General features: G+C 33.3%; 1 protein-coding gene across 2 annotated transcripts; it reads right to left on the bottom strand.

The window, feature by feature from the left end:
• Positions 1-2,520: 2,520 nt before the first annotated feature.
• Positions 2,521-9,484, bottom strand: LOC121806824 (protein LIGHT-DEPENDENT SHORT HYPOCOTYLS 10-like). Of its 2 annotated transcripts, none has more exons than XM_042206976.1 (3): positions 9,329-9,484; positions 8,691-9,229; positions 2,521-2,765 (listed from the first exon to the last, which is right to left on the bottom strand). In XM_042206976.1, exons 1-2 carry the CDS (start codon positions 9,349-9,351, stop codon positions 8,707-8,709), a joined length of 546 nt encoding a protein of 181 aa, XP_042062910.1. In that variant the 5' UTR covers positions 9,352-9,484; the 3' UTR covers positions 2,521-2,765; positions 8,691-8,706. The 2 variants fall into 2 exon arrangements, with proteins under 2 accessions (XP_042062910.1, XP_042062911.1); XM_042206977.1 differs by lacking the exon at positions 2,521-2,765 and adding an exon at positions 4,366-4,620.
• Between the last annotated feature and the right edge of the window lie 4,884 nt (positions 9,485-14,368).

Raw genomic sequence — 14,368 nt, 5'->3', positions numbered from 1 at the left:
GCAGGAGAAGCGTCCGCTTCGGTGCGGACGCTTTTTTTGGGGCGGAAGGGCGATCGGCGACTAAGCGCCGAGGATGCGCCAGGCGCGGTGCGCCGACAGGCGCGCCGGCCAATAGCGCGGCGCACCGGTAGGGGGGGGGGCAAATATTTTTTTTTCATTTTTTAAAAATTTATTTAATTTATCTATAAATACACCCCATTTCCCTTATTATTTTCACACCATTCCAACTCTTTATTCATACTTTCTCTTACTAAAATTTATGGATTCCTTTGGTATTAAAAATAAAAAATTAAAGTGAAAAGTGGCTAAAAAATGTCCACTATTGCTGCGGACACTTTTTTTTGTGGGCACGGACAAATACGAAGTGGCTGTGGACAAAAAAAGTGGCGGGGCTATTGCAAGTGTCAACCTTATAGTGGATGCTCTAAAGTCTAGTTTCATTTAACAATTCCATTATCTTTTAGTAATTCAATATCTATATTTATAATATTTAGATTCAAGGTTTATTCATACTAACACTTGGGCTAACAATTTTCGTCAAGACATGATAATCCGCACGACTTAATAAAAACCCGATGATTTCGTATTCAATTAGGGTTTGCCTTATTGGGTTGGGTCGATATTGGGTTGACCTGATAACGACTCAATCCACATGATTTGTCTGCCCTAAGCAGTGTGCTATATGTGGGAGAGGATAGACTTTAACCAGACTATATGAGATAATCAATTTATAGATTCGAAATAAATGTACCAGGTTTTTATATTTATACAAATAAATATGAATTATAAGGATATTATAAACTAAACTGCTCCTTAAAATAAAATATAAGGACTACATAATACTAAAAATTTATAAATACAAAAGTGCAATACACAAATTATTACATACAAAAGGAAAGGTTTAATAGTAAATGATGGTATTTTTTAGAGAGGTCAGTGTAGCCCGCAACCCGTGGGCTGACCCGAATAGCCCGCTAAATTCATAGGATTAGGGCTGGAAATTTCTAGCTGGATAAAATTTGCCATTATTATTATTATTATTATTATTATTATTATTATTATTATTATTATTATATAATAGTAAGTAGCATAATAGTCTTATATGCTCACTCAGTACCAAAAAAATAAGGACATTTAGGACGACACGATAATTAATGCATAATTAGTAAAGTAAGAAATATGAGGAGATTGATAGTTAAAATAGTGTTAGTAGATAGTGAAACCCACATTATTATTAGTGTTTAATGGTGAACCCTAATCATATGAGTTATAAATAAATTGCTGTATATGAGTAATGAGTTTGAGAGAACTTTCCATAAATGGAAATGAGATATTTTTACAGGACAAACACAAAAGGAAGGTTCCTTATTTTTATGGGACATATGGCGTATAAGAGTGAACTACGCAAATGATCAATGAACTTTGCTTTTTGCACGCTAATAGTCCATAGAAAATTAAATTGTTTCGCGGTACTTTTTTTCTATCCAGAATTAAATTAAGCTACAAACCATTTTGATAATTAAATTTATAATTTTATTTTTATAATTAATATATTTAAGAATTTCATTCTAATATTTTTTTACTTTCTAAAAATTTATTGAAAAAGAAAGAGGATTTGACATAAAGTGATTGAAAAAATGAAGTGAAAAATATCATTTCAGATACTCTATCTATAGAAAATTATTATACCCAATACTGAAGAGAAAGATAAAGAAAATATCACACTTCCTCCGCCCCAAGGTAGTTGAGTTGTTTTTTTACATTCGTTTTGAAAAAAATGATAATAAATAGTTAAAGTGAAAAGGTAGTAAAATAAAAGAGAGAATAACGTAGAATACGAATTTTCTCAACTTTATTCTCTATCTTACTTTACTCTTTCTCTACTTTAAATATTTATTAGTATTATTTTTTTCAAAACGAGTGCATAAAAGAAACAATTCAACTAACTTGTGACAGAGAGAGTAGTACTCCGTACCAGATACCCTAATTTAAGAATGAACAAAATTTCCCCCCATGCCTTGAGGGGCATTTTTGATGGAAAAATAGGGGTGAATAGTAAAAAAGTAACACGAATGAGATTACTTTAGTCCAAGACTACTCACGATTTTTTTAAAATGCAAAGTTAAGGAATCATTTGCTTAGTTCACTAAATATATAACATTGAATCCTCCTATTAAGTAAAACTATTAAGTTCCTAATCAAATGAATCACAAGTCCCAACCCAATTTGACGGAAAACTCAATCTCCATTAAGACATTCTACACCATTTCCTCTCTCACCCCCATTCTCCCACCACTTCAGTTCTCCCACCACTTCAGTTCTTCTCTGTAAAAATGGCGGACAGCACCAGGTTTGGCGTTTGCTGGTTCCGTCAGTGTGGCCAGAGGGATGGGAAGAGTTACATTTTGGATAGCCTAAGATGGCACACAATGTTTTTCTATAGGTCTTTGAAAGAAAATAAGTAGAAAATTAGTTCAGGCCTCAGGGAGTAAAACATAACAGCCTGAAACTGAGAGACCATTATGGAAATCAACATATATATGCATGTCCCAAAAAACATCGAGAATACAAAAAAGAATTAAAACGTACATAGAAACAAAAAGGCAACATAAAATTTACACGATGGAATATAGATTGATTAAAGTAAAAATCAAAGTTTTTGATGATGAATCTTACAATAGCTTAAGAAAACGCAGAGAGAGAGAGATAGCTGGTTATTTGATTTAAAAGCTGCTTGCATTCAGATCGATCTCCTCTTGATGTTCCTGTTAGAAGAAAGAACCAACATCAATAGCTAATTTTATAGGACCAAGTTAGAATATTAGAAATATGGAGTATATATCATATTCGAAATATATGGAGACTGTATTCACGGGGTGCGTTATAATATTAAATTTTTTTAATTTCTTAACTTGCTAACCCATCAACGCGACATATTAAAAATGTCAACACGATAACATTAGTATGTCAATACAAATTTAGTTGACATACTTATGCCTTTGTGTTGACTGTTAAAAAACAGATGTCCAACGCTAAGACATAAGTATGTCAACTAAATTTGTGTTGACATACTAATGTCATCGTGCTGACGTTTTAATAAACTACGTTGATGAATTAGTATGTTAAACAATTAAAGAAAAGTTAGCAATTGATGAGATCCCCTTTATTCACATAATTAAATATAGATAAATGCTTAGATAATATAATTGAAAATGATTATGCAGAATATATATAACATGTAGACATCTCATGCTATTAGTAAAATATTAATAAACAAAACACCAAGGAAAAACCAGAACTTTCAAGGAAAACCTAGAAAAATCATGCACTTATAGTTATAGTTAGTCCACTGACAAATCACTCTTTATAAGTTATTCTTTGAAACACACACACACACACACTCCTACTTTGAATCAATTATCTCTCATTTCAGATGAGTTTTAAATAAAGTAAAATCGAAAAATGTGCTGTGTTGTAGAAACATAATGATAGAAATCCATGGGTTCCATCCTAAAACCAATTGGTGATAGGAGGAGGGGCCATGAGACTTATATACTAGTTTCAGTTTTCTCTTGACACCGATGTGGGACAGTTATATGTTATATTTTTAGTTTCAATTGCCAACACCCTCCCTCAAACCCTTCAAGGTGAACATTGGAGGGGTTGGACTTCCCTTCAAGGTGAACATTGGAGGGGTAGGACTTTTTTCTAATCGATTGGACAATCGGTCCAATATTTTTGGATCGGTTGGGACCACTTGGCCCAAATTTTCAACCCAGTTATACTGCTGGGTCAGTCATTTTTTTCGGTTTCAGCCCAGATATACTGCTGGGTCAGTTAAATATGACCCACAGTCGGCGACCCGCTCTGATACCATGATAGAAATCCATGGGTTCCATCCTAAAACCAATTGGTGATAGGAGGAGGGGCCATGAGACTTATATACTTAGTTTCAGTTTTCTCTTGACACCGATATGGGACAATTATATGTTATATTTTTAGTTTCAATTACCAACACATATTTTCAACTGAGGGTGGGGAAAAAAAAAGGCAAGAGTCAATAAACTACTTTTGTGGGAAGAAAACCCACGTGCCAATCAGCAAAAGTTTTGATCAGAAGCAGACAAAAAACCATCAGTCAAACACATCAGTTCAATTTACTGTCAGAATTGTTTAACAAGTTGATGCAACCTAGCTACTGATCACAGTGATAAGGCATGCTTGATATTAAGATCACAGGTACGTACATTGGCCCAAAATTAAATTCTGATAGAAACCATTCAACAAAAATCTAGTTATGAAACTCGTAGTTTTTTTCTTCTTTAAGAAAAATGCAAATGTATGAGTACGGTTGATAGAGAAAACTAGACAACTAAGGTTTCTTTTCTTTTCATATTTTTATGGAGTACTAATTTACAACTAAAATCTTGATTTAGTTCATTTCTATTTCTGCTATCCAGCCAGAAGACTTGTCAGCCTTATTAAGTCATAAAACATGAGCCAGCTCAATAATAGTATATACTAGTAGTATTAAAGTAGCTTCTTTATCCCTTTTTAGAAGATGAAGACATTCTCTCTTCAAATTACATGTGAGCTTCTCATCCACTGCTACACCAATTCCTGAAAAGATTTGCAGTACTTTACACTGAAATGTAAATCTTTATACTTTATTTAAGAAGCTTCTCCAACCACACATATACGCTACATTTTATAGGATGTGATAAATATAAAATCATTAGTTATCTTGTTATATTAACTATAGAAACTAAGCCATATAATTAAAATATTAGTAGCATATTCAGTATGTTGAATATACTTCCTAGACTATTTCAGTAATACCACTAACTTCTGATTTGCAGCAATTTCAACACCCTCAATGAAAACGGCATAGTTAACTGAACAATTTTTGTTGTGAAAAAACCAAGGATGCCTAAATTGCTACAAATCAAAATGTTATGGCATTATTGACACATTTTAGAACATGAATCGAATTTGTAAAATAGATCAAATGCAATGATATGTTATGCACCTCGATATACTATAAATTAGAACTGTGTGAATGCACTTCATACTCTGAAAAATAGCTAGAATTTTGGGATTGCTCTAACAATGTAAAAGATTTATATTCATGCTAAATGCCTAAGCTAGATGTATACCCAAGCTAGTGGGCTGATCAAATTCCTATATACACAATCCTATTGCTGCAATTTTCCATCGTATATCTATATCTGTTTATATACTTCTATTTAACTCTATATTATATAAGGCAACTTCAAATAGACTCTCTCAAAAGCTTGATCATTTCAAAAAAAAAGAATACAACATGCTATAGAAGGATGTGGCTCTATAAGGAGGAACACTATATAAGATCCCTAATCAAATTAAAAAATTATGCATAACTATAATCACATTTCTTATATACCAAAAATCTCAAAATCAAAAGTCATGTTACAGCATCGGATTCTCTGACAAAGATGGGAAGTAGAAGGAAAATAAATTGTTTTGAAGAAGAATCGTAACAACTCATATTTTTAATATAGTAGTAGTATTTTGGAAGCTAGATGTGCACATAATTGGGATCACCATTATATGATTTTTTTTTTATTAAGGGTAGATAATCTATTTTATTTTGAATATGATAATGACTAAACAATTAAGCCCATGTCCTTTTTTGCATTATTACTAAACTCGCATTGATGAATTTTAAAGAAAAAAATAATTGTATAAACTAACCATTCGGACAAAATTGCATCATTGAGATGTCCCACAAAATCTTAGCAGACAGAAGGCGATCTAGTAAAGATATATATGTAAAGGACATTTAATTATTTAAAAACAGATTTTCAAGAATGCCCCACGACGATTTATTGATGCACTAATAAAAATAATGTAATTAGTGGGAAACTAATGTTAATGGCGCTTTCATTAGCATACACCAAAAATTTTAAAAAACATTTCTACTTTATTGTATAATAATTACAAATGATTAGATATCACATCATATGCCATTTTATCCCACCACCTATATTACAAATTATAGGATTTTAATTGGTTTCAGATGTTAAAGCCTCAAAATTATAACGAAATGAAATCAATCAGCAAAGTGATAAGCATATTTGATCTTTCATATTCAGATAATTCTAAGATTATATATATGTATATAAATATAAATAAATAATAGAAATATTTAAAATGAGAATTAAAATCAATAATATCAATTGAATTTATTGATTTACTAGTATAAAGCATGCCATGTTGCAATATTCTCTAGCTAAGTTAAATAGAGAAATTAATATAATTATTCATTAAAAGCTAAAGTAGATATGATATATCCTAAAACTATGAAAGAAATTTATTCATGCATATACTGATCTTGTATGTCACATAAATTGATATACAAAACCGTCATGACATTTATTGATACTGTGTGTGACATAGATTTGATATTCATATTAATTTATTTATATTCATATTATACAAATATAACACTGATGTACTAATATATACTAAGTTTTAATTAACTGTCACTTGTATTTTTCATCTCATACTGATAATAACGTTGATTAATACCTACATCCATATAACAGAATCCACACTACCACCATACGTTTCATAATCTAATGATAAATATTACTACTAGTTTTAGTATGATCTAAAGGGATGTTCATAGGGGATATGGCCCTATATTAAATAGGTATATGATTGGATAGTTTTGGTTAAATCAAATTATTAATTGCTCTAATTATATCTAAATTAACAACACGGTGTTTACTTGTACTTGATCTACGTTTAAAGTAATTGGCTAATTTTATTTTAACTAGGATGTTTTTAGAATATACATGCAATAAAACATTAAAATGTAAAATTTACTTTTAAAAGTTTTGGATTTGACCTTATAACATGTAACCAAGGACAAAAATATATTACTATAAACTATAACGAGAAAATTAATAAAAAAAAATACCCTTCTTAAGAGAGCTACATTATATTTTTGGAGAAACAATTTTCTTTTGAATGATCTTCAAACACTTTCTACAAACCTAATATAACTAAAACATCTTATAAATCGTTTTACATACACTATCTAAACTATAACGGCTCCTTTATTGTGTGTGACAAGGATGAAAAAGATACCTTCCACAGGAGTATCTTGTTTACTAAATTTAAACCAAAGGCCCTTTATAAATCAAATGCTATGAAGTACTACTCCCTAGGAGTATTATGCAAATATTTTGGATTATGCATCCCATCTCATTGGAAGGATAAGTAGTACAAATCTTAATTATACTATCATTTATTGATTTATTAATATAGGGAGTGTTAAATTATCTTTCAATTATTACTTGATTAACTAAATTACCAAAGAATCTGTATTCTTCTACTATATTTATTATCTTGGCACATATATACTCATAATCGAACATAGTATTGATACTTTATATAATGAGTGGGTCTTCGGTGCGCTCCACAATAGATGCACACGAGATCATACATTTTAAGAGCCTAATTATTATTAATATCACTATTTAATCACCCCTAATTAATTTATAATCAACCTAATTTTATTCTGAATAGTCTTGCGCTGGCTCCCACGTATAATAACATAAGTATTCATCTTATATCACCGGCCCTAGTCATACTTCTTATGAGATGTGAGTCATTAGTAAAATGATGAAACCTTTGAAACATACAATCAAACATTTAATTTCGTAAAACACGATAGATGAAAAGCACACATAAAACACATTAGGGAATGGTATTTGGATTGATTGAAAAGTATACAGATCAAAGAGAGAGACACTCATGATATGATTGAATTTCGATATTATAGAGAGAGAGATGGAACAAAATAATTGAATATTTTGTCGAATATAGGCATAAACAATCAAAAAAGCCATCCCCACACTCCAGAACTCATATGAAATATCAATGGGGAATCAAAAAAAAGATGATGCCCATCAGAATGGAAGGCTGACATGAAATAGAGTAGTACTCTGATTAATTGCTTGTTTTTTTTTGTTTTTTTAATAGAAAAAAGAAGATAGGTTCTCAAAACGGAAATATACTACCATCATTATACTTTAATTAACTAAAAAAGGGTACATTTTTGTAGACAAATTAAGAATATTTAATGTCACCATTTTTAGCAATATTCACAACTGGTAATCACTAACGATACTAAATGTAGGACTTGATAGAGATCTTCGAGATTCTTCTAATATATAGATGTGACAAATAGAGGCAGTAAATCTGAAATAAGTGAAGGAAAGGACAGTGGGAGTAGTTATGAAATTATAATTAATGTACTTTAGTCTATAACACTGTAGATTCAATCTGGAAGTAAATTTTTGGATCAAAGTCAATATTTTTGAGTTCCCAATTTAGTACTGGAAATTAGGGTTTATGAAGTGCAACGGATCCAATCCCAGAAAATTAGTCCTTTCATTAAATCTCTATATTGGCAAAAACAGCATATAATCACTATACTTAATTAATCTCTAATCTTGTTAATCTATTAACTATTTATCTACTGTTATTAACCAGATTCAACAGAAAAAATCCGAGCGACCAAAATTGTAACATGAAATCACAACACATAACATAAAAAAAGAGGGTTTCTAATCCATGAAATAAATCTTGAGATATGAATCAATAAACTCGCGAGAGAGAGAGAGAGAGAGGGAATTTACCCATTTAAATGAAGGTTCAAGAAAACGGCATTGATGAAGAGGATGAAGAATTGGAATCGTCGTCATTCTTGGTGGGCTTCTTCTTCTTCTTGTACGGAATCCCCCTGGCTTTAGCTTGACACTCCTTGACCTCCCTCAGGTAGATCCTGATGGCCCCCGAGGCGAACGGATTGGTGTCAGGAGACCCTCCGTTCTCCTCGTAGGCAGCGCGTAGACGCCCAATCAAGGCGTCTAGGCTGCCCCACGCCTGCCTCAAGGGGCAGGTGCAGGGCGAGGGCGGCTCAGGCTGCCCATAGAATATGCACCCTTGGAGGTGCACTTTCGTCTTCCCGAACTGGTCGAGGTAGCGGAGGAAATCGAGCACGTGGTTGCTGTTGCACTCGGGCAGCGCCACCGCCGGCCTCTGATTGCGGAGGAACTGCCCGAAGGTGTTCCAGTCGCGCCGCTTCTGTGACTCGTACCTGCTTGGAATCGCAGAAGCGGGGGATAAATCGCCGCCGCCGCCGCTCCAGGATGGGCCGTCTCCGCCTCTGTCCATTCTAAATTGAGAAACAACAACAACAACAACAACACACCATTAAAAAAATTTATTTGGGAGAATCGGTGTGACTAAATAAGGCAAGATTGGAGAAACTCACATCAGAGAGGGGTGAGTTGACATGCAATGGGCCACATGCAGTTGCTTGCTTTCTCTAGATCTCTATCTCTCCCTCTCTTTTTCTCTAATATCCTTATCTTTACATTCAATTATTCTAAATTAGTCCTAATTTTTTTACTAAGTCATTAAATATATTAAATGAGAGTCATATCCAACAATTTGCTAGCGCTTAATTTATTTAGGGGAGTCAAATTGTAAGCAAAGTCACATATACTCTGTTTATCGAGTCACGACAAAAGCTCTCTACGTATTACTACTAATTTTTAGTGACAGCTAAACCCTACTCCATATAGCATTAATTTCCTCAAAATCCATATTTATGTATGGAGAGAAATAATAAATGAACTTTGTAAATCAAAATAAATGGAAAGAAAGAAAGAAAGCAAGACGCCCATATATATACATACGTACTATAAATTAAAACACAACTAAATTAAATTATATGCTATGCGGCTTTTACTATTGGATCTACATATATTTAATGTTTAAATTACAATAATTGTTTGTAGAATAATATGTCAAAATTAGCAGCCCCATCTCCCCACTAGTGTACGATGGCTTTTAAAATATTGGAAAGTTTCTTATGTTGACAAAATGTAATCTCCATTAGTATATCTAGGGCACCGACTGCCAATAGCTTATAGTGTAAAAAATTATGATATCGATGGATACCTTATACTATTAATTTGCATCTATATCGGCACTGTTTATTATTATAGTATTTTCTTCATGATGATTATAAATTATATTTAGATTATTCTGCAACATTTATACATGGTGTGAGAAGACTTTAAATTATAGTGTCGGAATAATAGAACATGAATTTATTGCTTTATAGTTTATTACCGGCTTTAATTTTTTTTAGGACAGAATGATATATTGCTTGGGAGAGTAACAATTTTTGTCGAGATTGGCTTTGTGGAGAGTATAAACTAAATACAGCACGGATACGGCAAATAAATTACTCCATAGAGTAAATGTAGCAAAAAAAAAAAGAGACTAAAAATGATTTATGCTTGGTGGAGAAAAAGGACCATGTAACTGTATATTTTTGACAAAATATGTTTTGAGAGTAAAATGGGTTCAATAGACATGTATGGCTATTGTCGTATTAAAACCAATTGTCCAATTCATTATAGAGAGATTGACTTTCCAAATAAGTTTAGAGCACCCACAACCGTGCTCTTGCCAGCGAGCACGGTTGTGGGCATGACCCCACTTTTTCTGCCTGCTATCTGGCAAGAGCACAACACCCATAGCTGTGCTCTTCCGCAAGGACGAGCACAATTCAATTAAACAAAAACATTTCCATAAAATTAAAATTCATTAAAAAACCACAATAAATATTACAAATTACAAATAAAATAAAAAAGACATAATTAAAATCCTAAAAATTACATAATTAAAATACTAAAAATACCTAAAAATAAAAAATAACATAATTAAACTCCTAAAAATTAAAAATTACATAATTAAAAGCTAAAAATACCCCAGTGGACGGCTACTCATCCGACGGCACTACCCCCAATTGTCTTTGGAGGCCCAATATCATGGCCTCGTGCGATCGAAGTTGCGAGGGGGTCATAGTGAACCTATCGATCATATTGAGTTGGGCCAAAAGCTGCCACAACGAGTTGGTGGGGGTGGAAGTGGCGCATATGGAACGGGAACGGGAGCGGGAACTGGAGCATCGACGGTTGCAGCCGCGGCTCGACGGCGGTTGGCTGCCGCCTTCTTCCTTCTTTGCGGTCGGCGTTGGGAACCGCTCAGGCCGGCGTCGGGGCTACCCAAGTTAGCTCCGGCGAGTTGGCTAGCCACTTCTTCGGAGCCGGCATCGGATAAGGATACCGACCTTGACCGTTTGGAGGAGCCGCTAGAGGAGGATGTTACGCATCCCATATACTTCGGGTGCGTCTGCGTCTCCTGCCAAACGTTGAGGTACTTGAACGACTTGTAGTTCATGGATTGGTAGGTGCTCAACGCGGTAGTGATGATGTCGACCTCGCTCCGGCCGCTCCCCGCATTCCGCTCTTCCTGGAGGAAATAGCCATTGAACTTGCCAATTTCATCGTTGGCTCGATAGATGGCGTTGCGCACCATACTCTCGTTGCGCTTAGGGCTGGGAAAATATACCGAAATACCGAAATACCGCACTTACCGTACCGAAAAAATACCAAAAATACCGAATTTTTGGTATACCGTACTTTTCGGTACGGTATCATACCGTACCGACAGTTTTAGGTACGGTAAAGGTATGCAGTTTGCATATACCGCATCATACCGCACCATACCGCAATTGCGGTATATACCGTAAATTTGCGGTATGGTTCGGTATGATGCGGTATACCGCAAATACGGTATATACCGCAGATATATACCTGGGTTTTTAATTTTTATCCAACCAAAGAACTCAAACAATCAATTTATCATGCAAAAGTATCATTTTATCATTTGAAACTATCATTTTGTCCCCTCAAACTATCATTTTATGATGCAAAAGTATTATTTTATCATCCAAAATTCTAAAACTATCATTATGAAACAAAAGTATCATTTTATCATTTGAAACTATCATTTTGTCCCCTCAAACTATCATTTTATGATGTAAAAGTATCATTTTATCATCCAAAAATCTAAAACTATTATTCTTTTAACTAAATTTACATTAAAACTCGCATAGTCCATAAAATCTTTATTTTTAAGGAACTAATGAGGTAGAATAAAGAAAAATAAATAAAGTACTTGAAAATTAAAATTTCATTTTTATTAAAAAGAATAAATATGGAGTATCATTTCATTTGGACGTTCCAACTATTGTTTACATTAAAATGATAATTTACATTAAAACTTGCAACTCAAACTATCATTTTATGATGCAAAAGTATCATTTTACTCAACCAAAGAACTCAAACAATCAATTTATCATGCAAAGGAATCATTTTATCATTTTAAACTATCATTTTTTCCCCTCAAACTATCATTTTATGATGTAAAAGTATCATTTTATCATCCAAAAATCTAAAACTATTATTCTTTTTTTTCATACTTAACTAAATTTACATTAAAACTCGCATAGTCCATAAAATCTTTATTTTTAAGGAACTAATGAGGTAGAATAAAGAAAAATAAATAAAGTACTTGAAAATTAAAATTTCATTTTTATTAAAAAGAATAAATATGGAGTATCATTTCATTTGGACATTCCAACTATTGTTTACATTAAAATGATAATTTACATTAAAACTTGCATAGTCAAACTATCATTTTATGATGCAAAAGTATCATTTTATCCAACCAAAGAACTCAAACAATCAATTTATCATGCAAAAGTATCATTTTATCATTTGAAACTATCATTTTGTCCCCTCAAACTATCATTTTATGATGCAAAAGTATCATTTTATCATCCAAAAATCTAAAACTATCATTATGAAATAAAAGTATCATTTTATCATTTGAAACTATCATTTTATCCCCTCAAACTATCATTTTATGATGCAAAAGTATCATTTTATCATCCAAAAATCTAACTATCATTATGAAACAAAAGTATCATTTTATCATTTGAAACTATCATTTTATCCCATCAAACTATCATTTTATGATGCAAAAGTATTATTTTATCATCTAAAGAACTAAAACTATCATTATAAAACAAAAATATCATTTTATCATTTGAAACTATCATTTGTCCCCTCAAACTATCATTTTATGATGTAAAAGTATCATTTTATCCAACCAAATAACTCAAACAATCAATTTATCATGCAATTTAAAGGTTAATTATATGTTTAATGAATTTCTAATCTCCAACCAAATATTGAAATTTTGGCTTTCTAAGAGACAATGTTCGCTACTGCATATTATAAACGATCACATAGATTAAAAAAATCCAAAATGCTTATTTTTAAACATATTTAGGGTTGGTAATGAACTACTAATACACATCTTGTCGACTCATAATTTAAATGTAGCATAAAATAAGAGTAAGAAGATAAATACTTCATACTCGAACCTGACTCGAGTCTGCTTCTGGAGCAAGGTGAGTCAGGTGACTAATGTTAGGCTAATAATGATGTTTATGGTTAATTTATTTCATACTTGCCTTGGTTCTTCATATCTTCAAGTTTCATCACTTTCTAAGTTGATTATTTTTAGATTCAGTAGGGATTCACATTTTCTAGTTTTATTTTGAATACTTACTCGTATGTCATAAAAAAAAATTCATAATTAAAAATTTGAATATTCGCCTTCAATATATTCTATTGTAAATATGTAAAGGCCCGAATTCAGAAATGATTGTCATTATCTTTATAAAATATATTATTATATAATTTTATTAAACATAATACATAATTGGGGAGGAATTCGGTATTCGGTATACCGTACCGAAATCATGCGGTATACCGAAATCACGGTACGGTATACCGAAATGTCGGTAAGGTATCGGTATCGGAATTTTGGTATACCAACTTTTCGGTATACCGGTATGCGGTATACCGAAAAAAACGGTACGGTAAAGGTATGCATTTTGGCCATACCGCACTTTTCGGTATGGTATGCGGTATGGCCATTTCGGCGCGGTATACCGTACCGTTCCAACCCAAGTTGCGCTCGATTGTTCCCGGCGGTCGGTTTTCATTGTACCGGCGAGCGATGCGCCACCAAAAGTGATCGCCGGATTGGTTCGTGCCAACCACCGGATCTTCGGAGATTTCCAAGTACGCCGTGAACAATTTATCCATCTCCGCCGGAGTGTACGGAGTGCGAACACCGCGAGCAGGAGGAGTCGGAGTTTGGGAGGGGGCGGTCGGCCTAGGCTCCGGAGTCCACCCGTATCGCCCTTCGGGGGCACCTTGGTCGTCGATTGGGTATGACCGGTAGCCACCCGGAACGCCCGAACTTTGGGTTTGAGAAGGGGCCGAATATTTCGTTTCCGGACTAGGAAACGGTTGTGAACCGAACTATTCGGGGTTCCAACCGTGGGAGGGCGGGGGGTCATCGCCTTGGCCGGACATTG

This window comes from Salvia splendens, chromosome 6 (assembly GCF_004379255.2).
Source record: "Salvia splendens isolate huo1 chromosome 6, SspV2, whole genome shotgun sequence".
NCBI classification, from domain to species: Eukaryota; Viridiplantae; Streptophyta; class Magnoliopsida; order Lamiales; family Lamiaceae; genus Salvia; species Salvia splendens.
Note: the sequence above shows the minus strand (reverse complement) of the source record. Positions and strands in the feature narration are given on the sequence as shown.